This window comes from Malurus melanocephalus, unplaced genomic scaffold (assembly GCF_030028575.1).
Source record: "Malurus melanocephalus ecotype Western Australia unplaced genomic scaffold, MMel_1.1 scaffold_24, whole genome shotgun sequence".
NCBI classification, from domain to species: domain Eukaryota; kingdom Metazoa; phylum Chordata; class Aves; order Passeriformes; family Maluridae; genus Malurus; species Malurus melanocephalus.
In genome coordinates, this window is record NW_026623256.1 from 2,029,892 (window position 1) to 2,043,359 (window position 13,468).

A 13,468-nucleotide genomic window follows, 5' to 3' on the forward strand; every position below is an offset into this window, starting at 1 on the left:
GAGTACTTCAATTATTTTGATATTTGGATGTTGTGAAATTGGTCTCTTTTGCTGGCAAAAGCAGGAGCAGTGAGTGAAAGGGTACAGGAGGTGGCCCTGTGCATGCAGCTGGCACATGGTAGTGGTACTGCAGTGTTCCTGCTACTCACCAGCACCAACTCATGCTCCAGCAGTCAGGGGTTTGAACTGCTACTCTTTTACCCACAATGCAGAACACTAACCAGCATTACATATTGGACATGAAGATACAATTTGCTACAGAAGTGCTGAGCTTTTGTATATTTAATAAAATAGTTTCCAAAAAGTTGGTCTGTAGGYTTGTTTATTAAATTCAGGTATTGCATGTTTTATGTCCAGGACATTTCCCCCTAACAGCACTATCTGCTCTCTCCTCACTGGTGTGTGATGCCAGGCTGCTGCCAGCCTGCCATGGTTTCATTCCCCACTGCTGATCACTGAAATCAGTCATTTCCTTGCCTCTCTGATTTTTGAAAAAAACAATGATTCAACCTGACTGCTACAGCCTCTTCTATTTTTAACGAGTCTGGGGGTTACGTGCGCATTCAGAAAACAGATAACATAAGCTTTTTTTCAAACTTTATTTTAATCTACAAATACAGTACAAAAATAGATTTTTTTCTGAACATAATTACATGAAAGCCATTTTTTACATTTCAATCTTTCCTCTGTGACAATGTCCAGCAATGAATAAATTGTTTTCCCCTCTATTTTTGAYAAGATTGTGCCAGTGTAATTTAGATACATAAAACTGCTAAAGATAGGTCAGTATTTCTACTACAAAAGTGCAGAAAAAGCTTATATAGATTTAATATTCCTCTCTCAACAGCTTTTTAATGCTACTAACATTAAAATAATGTTATTTTAATGTTTACTAACTGCATAACAAGAATTCTGTGGGTTTAGTGAATTTTGTTTCCAGCAGTGACATTCAGCTTGTTTGCTCCAGAACAGATCTTGATAAGCAATAGAAGCAAATATGTATATATTCATTACTTAAGGTTCAATAAGCCTACCAAAGTTTGTAAAAAGGACAAGGCTTCTCCCTTCCAAAGCACAAGATTTCTGAGAGTAAAGATGGTAGGCTGAAAAGCCAAATTTGCATCACAAACTGAAAGTACTGATTCWTCCATATTCTCATTGCAGGCCATTTTCTTTAGACATTACAGGTAGTATTTCCCCTTGAGACAAAAAGGCCAGAACTCTACCTCACCACTGATTTGGGTAAGCTATGGATCAAAGCAGGCATCAGCTTTCCTTTGGCCACCTCTGCAGCAGGTAAAAAGCAGCTGGATGCTTTAGTTCTGAGCAAGCAGGGATTGAGAAAAAGAGGCAAAGAGACTGACAATGACAGGAGTGCCTCAGGAAACTCAACTATTAGTGCTGAGTTATACAAAAGAGAGCAAAAACCCCAACAAAGCAAAGTGATCTCAAAAGGTGCAGCTCCATGTCTACTTCTCCCAAGTCCCAGGAYAAAAGGAAGAACCTAACTGATATCAAAGGAAAGTGGATACTAAATTAGGTTGGTCACTGACAGGTCAGAAACACAAGTGCACAGGAAGACCTAAGGCCCTTGGATACTTTTACCGTGCCTATTTTTCCTGCCTCTGGAAAAAGCAAAGAAAAGCTTGTCATCACAATTTCTCAAAAGGGAACAAYTGAGCTGCTTCTCCTCTCTTTTCTCGCTTGCTCTTTTTGGTTGTTTTCTCTTCTTGTTTCTCTAACTGGCGATTTTGGGGCCAATACATGGCCGTGTTCTCCACTGCACTCTCAGAGTTTGGGGCTCCTTCTTCATCAGAAGAGAATCCCTCTCCTTTCTCTGTCTCAGGTCCTGATGGCTCAGTCTGGAAAAAGAGGTGTGAAAATCAGAAATTCTAGGAATCACCTGTAACTCCCCCTTTCTAAAAGGGCTTTTCTTTGGTCACAGTGACACTGAGTGATCTTACAGAAGTTGGTTGCTCTGGTTTGGGCTTCTCACCCAAAGTGCTTCTATTTCTGAACATCAAACATTCTTTCAACACAAGYAAAACATTTTTGACAATGGAAGAATATAACCAACCTGCTTTAAAAAGATCAGGTTTTTCACTTTTCTCCTTGGGGAAAACCTAAGAACTAAAACATCTAACTTATATGAAAAAGTACCCCACTCTCATCCTGTTAGCTACATGCYTGGCTTGGAGGAATAAATCTAGGAAGGGGATATGTCAAAACAGAAAACAGTAATAAAAACATTCATCCCTTGTTAAATAGTACAAATCTTTGATGAACATGACCACACTGAACTTCTGGTTTAGTTTTTTTGACTAGGTGAAGACTTTYGAGCAACTACACTTTGGAAATTCTATTCTACAGTTAAAATAACATCCAGAAAAAGAAATGACTAACAGAAATGAAGAATAAATACCTTGATGGAGTAGCGTTGCTTCAGTCTCTCTCTGATGAGAAGTCCTTTTGTCAGCAGCTTCCAATTCCCCAGAGCTCTTTTCTCACGCTTCTGTAGGGTATTGTTATTGGAAAGAGAAAAATTTACWACTCTGAGTTTCAATGGATTTATGCTTGTGGAAAAGAAAAGCCTGAAGATTTTTAAACTGCCATAAAAAAAAAAATAAAACCTGTCATATACAGCCTTTCCTGTTTGACTGCCCACRGTTTCCATGAAATTTGCTTAATAAATGTAACAATAAGGAAGCTGCAAAAATAATTCTCACCTCCTTCTCCTTCTTTTCCATTTCTGCTTGTTCATTCTCCCAGGCAGCAATAAGGACATCTTTATGCTCCTCACACACCACGTACCCATCAGTACTAGGAGGGAGAACACAATCCTGTCAGCTACAAGAAGGAAAAAGAAAGGGAGCACATGCCTSCTGACCCAGCCCAAAAGCCACTGAATACTGACAGAACTGTCTGTGTCAAAGGATTAAAGTGTGTAACTGGTCACATGCTCCCCTTAACACAAGATACAAAATTTCCCAAGGACATCAACATCTGACAGGCGAAACAAAGCAGCTTTTACATACACTGGGTGTGAGTAGCCKCCATGAAAATCAAATCCAGTGATGGCCTGAGCACAGTCAATGTTCAACTTCCGTGCCACTCTGTTCAGGTTTGGAAGTTTCAGCTGCACACAGCCAACAGGCATCATGGATGGCAGGAAGAGATACACATTTCCATATTCATTCCGAGGAACCTGTTATGGCAAAAATAGAGATGGTGATACCCCTGCTTTCTGGAGAGAGGTGAAAATCCCTGCTGCAACTCAGGGACTCCCCTCCTCACCTCCTACATTCCACTCCAATATTTGATTAATATTGACATAACAAGGTACAAGCCTAGACTTCAGCTGCACGATTATCTTCTAGCTATATCCTCTGCCCAGGCTTTGTTACTCAGGCTTTAATGCAGAGAATTAGCAAAGCAAACTAGGGCTAGGAAAATTAGATCAACGAAATAGTAACTTCAGCAGTCTGTACTGCCAGCACTCASTAGYTGTACYTGTGAAAGAAAGGCCTKGRTAGAGTTTTAACCATTTCCTCCTGRGTACAGTTAACTCTGAACTCTTTATCCTGAATCCAGATGTTACTGACTGATCTCACCTCTTGTAACATGCAACTTCTGAAAAAACAAAGCCCAGAGCTCTGCACAAACCATTCAGCCCCAGCCCTCTGCCTTCCCAGCTACCTTCCCATCCACGGCTATGGGAGGCTGATACTCCTCTGTCTGCCAGCGGCCAAACAGTGCCAGGTCCTCCCGGTCCCGGTTCGCCGGCTCTGCCAGGCGCGCCTTCCTCGCCCGGTTGGAAAATCCTTTCACCATCTGCAAATACAACCAGACCTGTAACATCACAAAAAGCTGACAGCAGTTTCAGGTTTTCCTAGGACACCGAAGGAGAAGATGCTGGAAGAGGAGAAAAGCTATTTCCTAGCTTCAATATCCATTGCCTAWAAATGACAATCCACCTGTAGGCAACAGAGATCCAGCAGTGCATATAAAACACTGGGGTGCTTTGGGAGAAAGTGAAAAAGGGAGCAGCTCTGCCAGACTGAGGTGAGAAAAAGCTGGGCTTTGGGGAGCATGTAGGAACTATAGGCACAGAAGGTGGATGCAAGAAAGAGTGAAATCTACATACGCTGGCAGAGAGAAGACAAAAACCAAAACAGAACTGAGCTTGAGCTTTAGAGGGCAGGTGGATTKCACAGGAGGAAGTCAAATTTGCCCTCTTACCTTGTAAGGCACTTCTCCAATCCTCACCACCCGAGCTTGCTTTAGCCAAGTGTCCCTGGAGTGCAGCGTGTGGATGCAGTCTCTAAAAAGGCCCGAAAGAAGCAAACGTAAGMGTTTTCAAGGGATCCATAACAGATCTACAAGAGACTTCCTATCATATTAGGAATAATAAAAAAGCTCTATCTTAGCGATACCCAAATGCTGTCAGAGCAGTTAAATGCCTGTTTATGCATGTGGCCCAAGACATTGCTGATACCATCATGCAAATTAGCTCTTTGTTACAAAGATCAGAGATGCAGATGACAACAGATGCACAACTCACCTGGAGTAGACAGCCTCTCCCCTGCAGTATCCCAGGATAGCAGCTGACTCAGGATAGATGGCCTGGTATTTCAAGAGGTGCCTCTTCAGTGCATAGAGAGGGTGGTTTTTGTACTCTCCAATTGCTGTTGGTAGAGGCTGATCTTGAAGCTTCACTTGAAACTGTAAGAATTATACACAGAAGAGTCATTTTGCAACTCTCCTGCACTGCCCTAAGAAAATAATGACTATAATATGGACCAAAGAAAAAATCCACCAGAAACCTAATCAGATGAACCAACAGACCAACACATTCTTGCTGCAAGTACCTAGATTTGTACCCTGACCTATGTATTTGAAGCACTCTCTCWGAGAAGCATAATGCTAACCTGTACACAAACCTCACTAGTAAGTTTCCAGCACAAGCTGTGCAACACTTTTGCTATTCAAATTTCTCTGAACAACCTCCATCATTTAATATTATTTAAATTTATCACTGTGAATTTCRTTTAAAATATATTCAATCTCAACATCTCAAGTTCAAATACAAACCTCCTTCCTCATGGAAGGATTCTTGATGATTTTTCCCTGAATCAAAATCCAGGGTCTCGACTCCTGGTACGAAATGTCCCAAACAACCTTTTGTCATTTACCTCATTTTCTTCCTTCTTGTCTCTCTCCACATGGGGACTCTGATAGGGCTGCAGCGTCTCTTCCCACCACTCAGGGTCCACACGGTTCTTCCTTGTTGAGGTCATCCACACSGGGTCGTATCTTTGTGTCACATCCCTGACACTGCCATCATTGTCAAATCCCACAACRTAGAAAAGCGGTTTTGTGGCRTGTGCGAAACACAGCTGGGGCTGGYCCACGTTGCCATGAACACARTCTACACAAACCCATYTGTTCTCAGGCTCAAGGAAAACCTCCAGCCACTGGTCTGTGCCCACTACTTTCCTCACCTCCTGCTGTCCATCATCCTCATCACTAGAAATGATTTTGTTTCTCTTTTTCTGTGCTTGAGGTGAGGCTGGAGTTGWACTTTTTGCTGGCTTAGGCTCAGCTCCACACAAATTTTTTGATAGCCTCGATTCTGAAGTCTCAGTTTTTGGGCTTTTTATAGATGTTACCTTTGCCTTCTGGGGGGCCAGTGAGCTCCTCCGCCTTTTAGGGACAGTTTCAAAATCCTCATCAGAGAGATCACTCTCCTCCTCTGAAATCTCRAACTCTGAAGCACTTCCCTCCTCACTTTCACTCTCTTCCTTGTAACACACTTTGGAGGCCACTCGTCTCCGGCGGTCATTCTTGGGCCTGACTGGCAGATCTTTTTCTGCTGAATTGCTCCCATTACTTGATTCCTTCTGTTCCTGGCTGCCTTTAGTCAGCTTTGACTTGTGTGTCCTTTCAGTCTGAGCAGTTTTGGGTTTCTTTGGCTCCTTGTTGTCTTCTTTGCTCTCTGAGGATTTCTCATCCTGCTTGGCTTTTTTGTAGGGGCATTTTTTTAYCACAGCTTTGGGTGTTGTGGCAGAACTCTCCTGCCCCTCAGAGGTGCTGCTGTGAGACAATCTCTTGGATGAGTTCTTTCCCTGCAAATCAACAGGCCAGGTCACTTCTATTACCATGGCTAAGAAAACAGTTAAAAAAAAATAATTAGCCTGAGGTTCATGCAGACCAAAGGTTGGCAGGCACAGTCAATCCACATGTCTTAGGGACTTGAAAACTTCAGGCAATTGGCTGCAGAGAGGTGTACTCATGCAGCAAGTGTTGCTAAGTTTTAAAGAAATTTAAAACACTGAAGCATTAAGAAATCTTTGCTGACAACACAAAAATTATTGGGTTTTTAAAGAAGAACATGAAAAATTAAGGATTTGCACTTTCTGCAATGTGGACAAAACCCTGGTTYATGCACTAAGTGATTCAGTGCAAGTTGTAAGAGCCAGAAAGTTTTTTAATCAGTGACCTATCCCTTATTCCACACAAACAACAAAAACTACCTTTGGTTTTGTCTCCTTGAGAGGAATAGGCTGAAAAGACAGCACAAGGCGACACAGCAGCTGCAATGCTCGCAGAATAATTAAAAATATCTGAAAAACAGTTTAAATKGAGTAATTTAATCACAGGTGGTCTTCACCTAAAAATACAAGAAAATAAAATGCCACAGAATCACTTAAGTCACCAATCTGCTTTCTTCAAATCCACCCCTCCCACGACTTTGTGTATGACCTGACACACAGCACTGACCCAGCATCCAAACAAGGCAACCAACCCTGCACTTCCCAGTCTCTTACATGAACCAGCTCCTCATCATCCTGTGCAGCATAGATGGCAAACCTCCTCTCCAGAGTTGACTGAAGAGGCTCTCCTTTTTCAGTGGAAAGTTCATCATTGACAGTGAAGGTTCCAACAAACCTGAAAGACAAGACACCTACACATTGCCCGGTGTTTGTCACTGTATTCCTCAGTTTCAGAATTCACTCTCTCCTTTTGTAAAAAAGACAGCCCCTCTCACCTTATATTTAAAATCAAAAAAACTACTTAAAATTATTAATTACAGTTACCCCTCTCCCTGACTCTACATTCTATGTGGCAGCATTATGAGAAGAGTTTTACCATTTCACCAGGTTGGAAAGGTAGACAAGGCCCACTTGGCCTGCGGGCACTTGGGTGAAGCGGCTGGGGACGATGGACAGTCCGATGGCGAGGAGATCTGGCTGGCTGCAGATCCTGTTCCTATAGAAACCATTTGCTAATAAACACAGGAGGTGAACCTGAGGGAGAAAAGTTCATAAATTCTCAGGAGATGTACTTCATTAGAGCTGCTGTCTATGGCACAGACAAGGAATTCTTCACTGCTCGTTTAAAGAGAGACAGGCAACAGTGAAGCCTCCCAAGCATTCACACTGCTGTTTCCAGAAGACAGTAAAACACTGAAGTCCTTGCAAGTGTCTCCAGCTCTAGAAGAGCAGTTTAATCCTGACAGAATGAGAAGCCATCCATCAATAGAGAAATATACATCCTACTCACATATGCCTTGAGTTGGAATTTTACTAATGCAGGCACTGGTGTTTCCAACTCACAGTTCAGAAGGAAACAAATGAGCATATCAGGACTACAGCCTCTTTATTTTTTCACTTCTAGCCATGGCCCCATGTTATTTGATAAAAATTGGGTTTTTTTGATTACAGATCAGTTCAGACATCTTCATGATAAATTTCTTTTCTGCCATGGTTGTCTGTGACAAATACCTTATGTGTGTCCTCACGAACCTCCTTGCTGAATCGTTTCATCATTCTCCGAAGGTACATYTCAAACTCAGCTTGCCTTTTTTCTCTGCAGAAGATTACACAAGAAATCGATGTTGTGGGATTTCTGTAGATCTGCTTTGCTCCCACTGCAGAGATATACTGTCCCTCATTGGAAATGTAGATTCTAAAGCACARTCAAGTTMTACACTTGACTTTMAAGGAARCTGAAAAATCTCCTGCATTCCTGCCAACTTCCATGGAAGATTTCTGGTTGAATTGTCAGTGTGTAAACTATTCTTCATCCCACAATCCTGCATCATTTCAACTCAATGGTCTGCATCAAGTGGGGTTTTTTACCCAGAACACAGCAAGTCAAGGACAGTCAAGAGTTAGGGTATTTTTAACTTCAGTCTTTACCAGCCCTCCACCACCTTCTTGTTCTTACCTCCTCTGTCTTGTCTTCACCTGCTCTGGGGTTTCAATCTCTATCTCAACAGAATTGCTTGGCAGCCCCATTGATGGAAGAAGTGTAGCTTCTTCTAACTTATCTGTGGCAGGTTCCTGGAGTTCTGGAAAAATTAAACATTACTAAATTATTTGTAAACATCGAATAGATTCCCAGAGAGGACTGATGATGTGTTAAGAACCTACATTTTCTTTCTCAAGTGTTCAAACAATCTTTAAAGAGAACATCCCCAGTAAATACCAGCTCCTGGATCTTCCCTAACACTGTGTGTGCTACGTTATTTAAAATAACTGTGGGATGCYRGTCAGCTGCTGTTGAAGAACCAYTGTGATAYACAAGCTCTTTAGAAGTACTTAAAATGAACAAATATGCAATTGTTACCTTCCACATCCTCCCATTCATCTTCACTTTCATCATCATCATTGTCAGTATTGTCTTCACCCATTTCTTTTTTAATAGGAGATTCTGTCTTGACCTTCAGCTCCTTCTGAGGATGCTTCAGTGAGTCACTGTTAAAACCACCAAAACAGTGTCAGCATCAGCAAATGCAGGTGCTTGTTTATCAAACTAAAAACGGAGATAAATGAAGCATGACCTCTGCATCAGTAACAACAGATTGAGTATTTGACAATTAAAGCACAGACAGACAAGATGAAGAAAAAGATCCTACAGACTTAAATGATAAATAAATTTACCTGCATGTTTCCTCTTTGATACAATTCTCTTTATTTCCAGCATTTTYTTTACTTTCTTTTATCTGTGATTTTGCCTCTTTTTGTTTTGGAGGTTTGGAAGTTTTTGCTGYGTTGGAAACTTTAGTATCACAATCTTCTTGCTTCTTCCTAGCTGGAGCTTTTGAGTTCTTSTTTTTACTGGGCTTTTTCTCTTCAAAATCATCTGCATGTGACAAAAGTAAGGAAGATGAATATTAGAGGATGAACTTTCATCTCCATGGCAATCAGAAACAACATCTCCATGGACTTCATCAGAGGCAGCTACAGAAGAATGTGAGCACTCACAATGCTGAGCATGTCATTGTTTATAAATAGGCAAGATTGGAACAGCGAACTGAGACTTCCTAGAGGAGAATACTTATGTAACTCACAAGAAGTACCTAAAGATTCCTTTAGTACTACCGATGGGATCGGCGGAAAAACAAGCATCGTGCGTGCCATTCACAACAACTGAACACCGCGTGAAGATGCTCTGGAGAGCGCGGCCGAGGTGAGACAAACACTCACGCCTTTGTCGGTGCTTGGGGGCATCCTGCTGGGCCCGCGTCACACACGGGTTTAAAGCTCGGCATCTGGGGCACCGCTAACACCGCCGATAATGCCGCCACCACCCATCCCCGCTCCGGCCCGGCGTGGGGCTCTTCCCGAGGGCGAACTGGCCCCGCAGCCCCCTGGCCCCCGCTGCCCCCCGGCCTGGAGCAGCCCGAGCCGCGATGGTGGCGCAGATCCCGGCCCGCCATGGCCTCCCTGCCGCACGCACTCACCCTCCCCTTCCTCTTCCTCGTCCTCTCCATCCCGCAGCCCSCCGGAGCGCCTCTTCTTGCCGGCGGCGGGCCGGGGCGATGCTCGGCGCTTTCTGCCCATGGCGCTGCCGGCGCGGGCAGCTCCGGGCCCGGCCCCACACGGGGAAGGGGAAGGGAAAGGGAAGGGGAAGGGCCATAAAATCTCGCGGGCGGGCGCGGGAGGCGGTTTGAAAGATGGCGGATGAGGTGGACCAGGTGAGCGGCTCCTGCCTCTTTCTGCRGCTCCCGGCGGGGGGAGGCAGCTCTGGGGCAGCGCCCGTGGCCCCCGGGGAGCGATTTTCGTGTGAGGGGAAACCTCTGCTCGGCCCCGGAGCTTGTGCCGCTGCCGTGGCGCGGGCAGGGCTCGCTGCAGGCCCGCTGGCCGCTGCCGGAGGAGGGAAACGGGGGCAGAGCTGCCCAGGGCTTTCTTTGGCCTGGCTTTCTTTTCTGACCTTGGCTCTGAAGAAAGGAGGTCTCTAGAACGGAGATATAGGATATGCACGGAGTCTTCTCCCATTTTTAGTTGAGATCCTCGAAGTGCGCCTTTCTCACAGAAAGGGGCCTCAGCCGGGTGTGTGTGGAGGTTTCAGGCCAGCCTCGAGGCCTGGCTTGGTTGTTGTGTGGCCCAGCCCGGGTACCTGAGGGCACTCGKGTGTGTCCCGGGTACCTCACTGTGCTGGCTCCCGTGTCAGCGTGGCTCCTGCTGTTCCACCTGCACCATGGCACAGCTGTGCTGCTGGTTCTCGCAATGTGGGCTCTGCTGTGGTGTAAACTAGCTCCTGGTAAGAAAAACAATTAACAGAGTCATAGCATGGTTTGTGTTAGATGGTCTTTAGGGTCCCTTCTAGTTCCAGCACCCCTGTGTGTGACGAATTATTTGCTGCAGATTTAACCGAAATCTTTTAACTCAGATTGCTCGGGCTGGTGAGTATCAGTAGAGTGGTAAATCAGCTGCACCCAGGTTCACCAGGATGTGAAGGAATAATTTGAAGTATTTGCATCTGTGTTCTCACTTCTTTGTTTTCTGTGTGTCATAAACACTGAGGAATGGAGAAGTTCACAGGCTTCTTCTGTGCAAATAATGCTTTTGTTTTGTTTTTTAGCAACAAACAACAAATACTGTAGAGGAGCCRCTTGATCTCATCAGACTCAGTCTAGATGAGAGAATTTATGTCAAAATGAGGAATGACAGAGAGCTTAGAGGCAGATTACATGTAAGTAAAACCTACAGAATGTTGTCATACTCACCTAAGCACTGGCCAGCTTTTTTTATATATTAACAGTCTGTTGCACAAATTTGCCTGTAATATTCCACTGGTTGGCGATAAAATTAGTTTAAAAACATGTGTAATTGTATTTCATGGTTGAAGGTGTGGGAGTGGTTAGAAAAAGTAGGTTAAGTTAGTTACCAGTTACCACCTTAGTTACCAGAAGTGTAATGCAATTGGTGGAAAAATCTACTTTTTTCAGTACTTTGTCTGCTATTAACTGCTTCCCTAGAAAGTCAAGAGATGTATTTTGTCTTTCTTGTCTCCTGAAAGATACCAAGCAATTAATTTCACTGCTTTTGGCTTCCATTTTTTGCWTCTGTGAAATAAGCAATGATACTGCAGCTTGCTCTTGTGAAGTAGGCCTCTTCAAGGCCTCATCATTATCAAACAAGTATCCCTTAAGGCACGCCCTAGGCAGTGTGATGGGATATCTGGTGAGCTGGGCTCTCTGAGTTCTGCTTTCTTTTAAGTCAGTCATCCTCTCTGACTGCTGTGCTCTGCTGGGGAAGAGAACTGGTTGCACCATSTGCTAGCTGGGCCTCAACTTCTGTGGAAACACAGAGATGATGAGAGATCTATGAGGGGCACGTGTAGTTTGCAACATGCTTTTGTAAGGTTTTTGGAACATGTACTTAAGGTTTTGTAGCACTGTATGAGAAGCAGCTTTCACATCCTTTAAGTTGGCCCCAGGCAATCAATTCCAGGTGGCTGGACTGGCAGCAGAGAATTTGTAGCTAGATTAAAGTTGACCCAGTGTGTCTGTCTCTGAGTTCTTGTAAGTGCCCTCTCAGAATGCTTCTGTGCTGTTTCCTGCAAGAGTGTTTCAGTAAATGTTGTGCCTTTGTTTTCCTGCTGCAGAGTTCTCATCTGTTTCTTTGTGTTGAATTATAACTAGAACTCATACTATTTGGTTTTGGTTAAAATCAGACTAAACTATTTATGTTTGAAAGTCTTGGTAAAATTCTTATTTTAATAAGCTTATGTTTGAATTTGGAAAACATAATAAAGTAGCTTCATTCCTACAGGCGTATGATCAGCACTTAAATATGATTTTGGGTGATGTGGAAGAAACTGTGACTACAATAGAGATTGATGAAGAAACCTATGAAGAAATTTATAAAGTAAGGACTAAATAATTTATTATCTTCATAGTTTTGGGKTTTTTTTTAAACTGCACTGTTATATTGCTAAAGTAGTTTATTGCTGACTGTTTTTTGAACCAGTCTCTAACAGAGGTTTTGGACAAATTGTTATGGAAGTACACAGAATATCCAGAGACTTGGTATTAGTTGTATTGATCTCTTCAGCATGCCAGAACATTGTGTGTTTCTTGGAGTTTTTTCACATGTGTTTTCATGGTTGAAATTAATATTTTGTAAATGTAAACTTTTCTTTCCTTCTTTGCAGTCTACCAAAAGGAATATTCCGATGCTCTTTGTCAGAGGGGATGGCGTTGTGCTTGTAGCTCCMCCGTTGAGGGTTGGTTGAAGCAACAAAGGATTTAACCTTCTTGGAAAGCTCCTGACTTTTGGACAGTGGTTTATGTTTCAATCATGWCTCAAAATTCTTTATATGTTTTTTATAGAATATTTTTGTCTGTCCTTTTGAAAAGGGGAGGGGAACCAGTTTGTCATGCAGACAGTACAAGTAGTCAATTGAAGCAGTGTAAACCCAACCTGTTTTTCTCAGGATTAATGWAAACTGCTGTAAATTGGTTGTCTTGTCACATTGAGTAAAAGGATCCCTAACTTTTTCTATCTTGGCAGTAGCATGTTGCTTACTTTTGTTGTTTTAAATAAATTTTGGTTTATCTTTGAGATTTGGCTCATCATGTTTTTGTGTTGAGAGTATATGTTCTTCTGCAGAGCTAGTGCTTTAAGTTACAGTATGCACCCTCACTGTCAAAGTAGTAACTTCAGTGTATTGTTTTAGCTTCTGTCCTTACTAATATCCAGGTCCTGCAGATTACTGGTTTTGGGGACAACACTACATCAATCAATGGTTTTGTAATTTATGGCTCTGTGTTCAGATTTGCAGTGTGTATGCTCATTGCAGGGAAATGGCATTTATATGAATCTTACACTTCAGATGTCTAAAGAAGATAGGCTTCATTGCAATGTTTTCAGATGTTTTCATTGTGGCATTGTTAACAATTATGGTTTGCAAGGCAGCAAGCAGAGACTGAGTTGTTGCTCACATGCTGTTTGAGTTGCCTGCTCTATTCATCTGTCGCTTGTTTCAGTTTTTGAATACATTAAATTCTGCTGGATGCCTTAAGATGCTCGTAAGTTATCTGCAGTGAATGTGCACTTKAACCTGAGCAAAACTCTTTTTTAATACTTACTTTCTCAGGCCCAACTTACTTTTGATTTATTTTCTTGTGTGAAAAAAGACAATTTTACTATAATTAGATTGTAGAGTCATATGAGAG

At 42.8% G+C, this 13,468-nt stretch overlaps 2 protein-coding genes across 2 annotated transcripts; one reads left to right on the forward strand and one right to left on the reverse strand.

Annotated features, from left to right (window-relative positions):
- Positions 1-582: 582 nt before the first annotated feature.
- XPC (XPC complex subunit, DNA damage recognition and repair factor) lies at positions 583-9,917 on the reverse strand. Its single transcript, XM_057390277.1, has 16 exons — positions 9,749-9,917; positions 8,946-9,147; positions 8,632-8,759; positions 8,230-8,353; positions 7,785-7,869; positions 7,150-7,307; positions 6,828-6,948; positions 6,534-6,623; positions 5,193-6,125; positions 4,562-4,722; positions 4,240-4,321; positions 3,697-3,831; positions 3,036-3,205; positions 2,727-2,820; positions 2,423-2,512; positions 583-1,862 (listed from the first exon to the last, which is right to left on the reverse strand). The coding sequence occupies exons 1-16, from the start codon at positions 9,846-9,848 to the stop codon at positions 1,653-1,655; spliced, it is 2,883 nt and encodes a 960-aa protein (XP_057246260.1). The 5' UTR covers positions 9,849-9,917; the 3' UTR covers positions 583-1,652.
- Positions 9,918-9,919: 2 nt separating this feature from the next.
- LSM3 (LSM3 homolog, U6 small nuclear RNA and mRNA degradation associated) lies at positions 9,920-12,854 on the forward strand. The gene is made up of 4 exons (XM_057390280.1): positions 9,920-9,982; positions 10,870-10,980; positions 12,063-12,158; positions 12,445-12,854. Exons 1-4 carry the CDS (start codon positions 9,962-9,964, stop codon positions 12,523-12,525), a joined length of 309 nt encoding a protein of 102 aa, XP_057246263.1. The 5' UTR covers positions 9,920-9,961; the 3' UTR covers positions 12,526-12,854.
- The last annotated feature ends 614 nt before the right edge of the window (positions 12,855-13,468 follow it).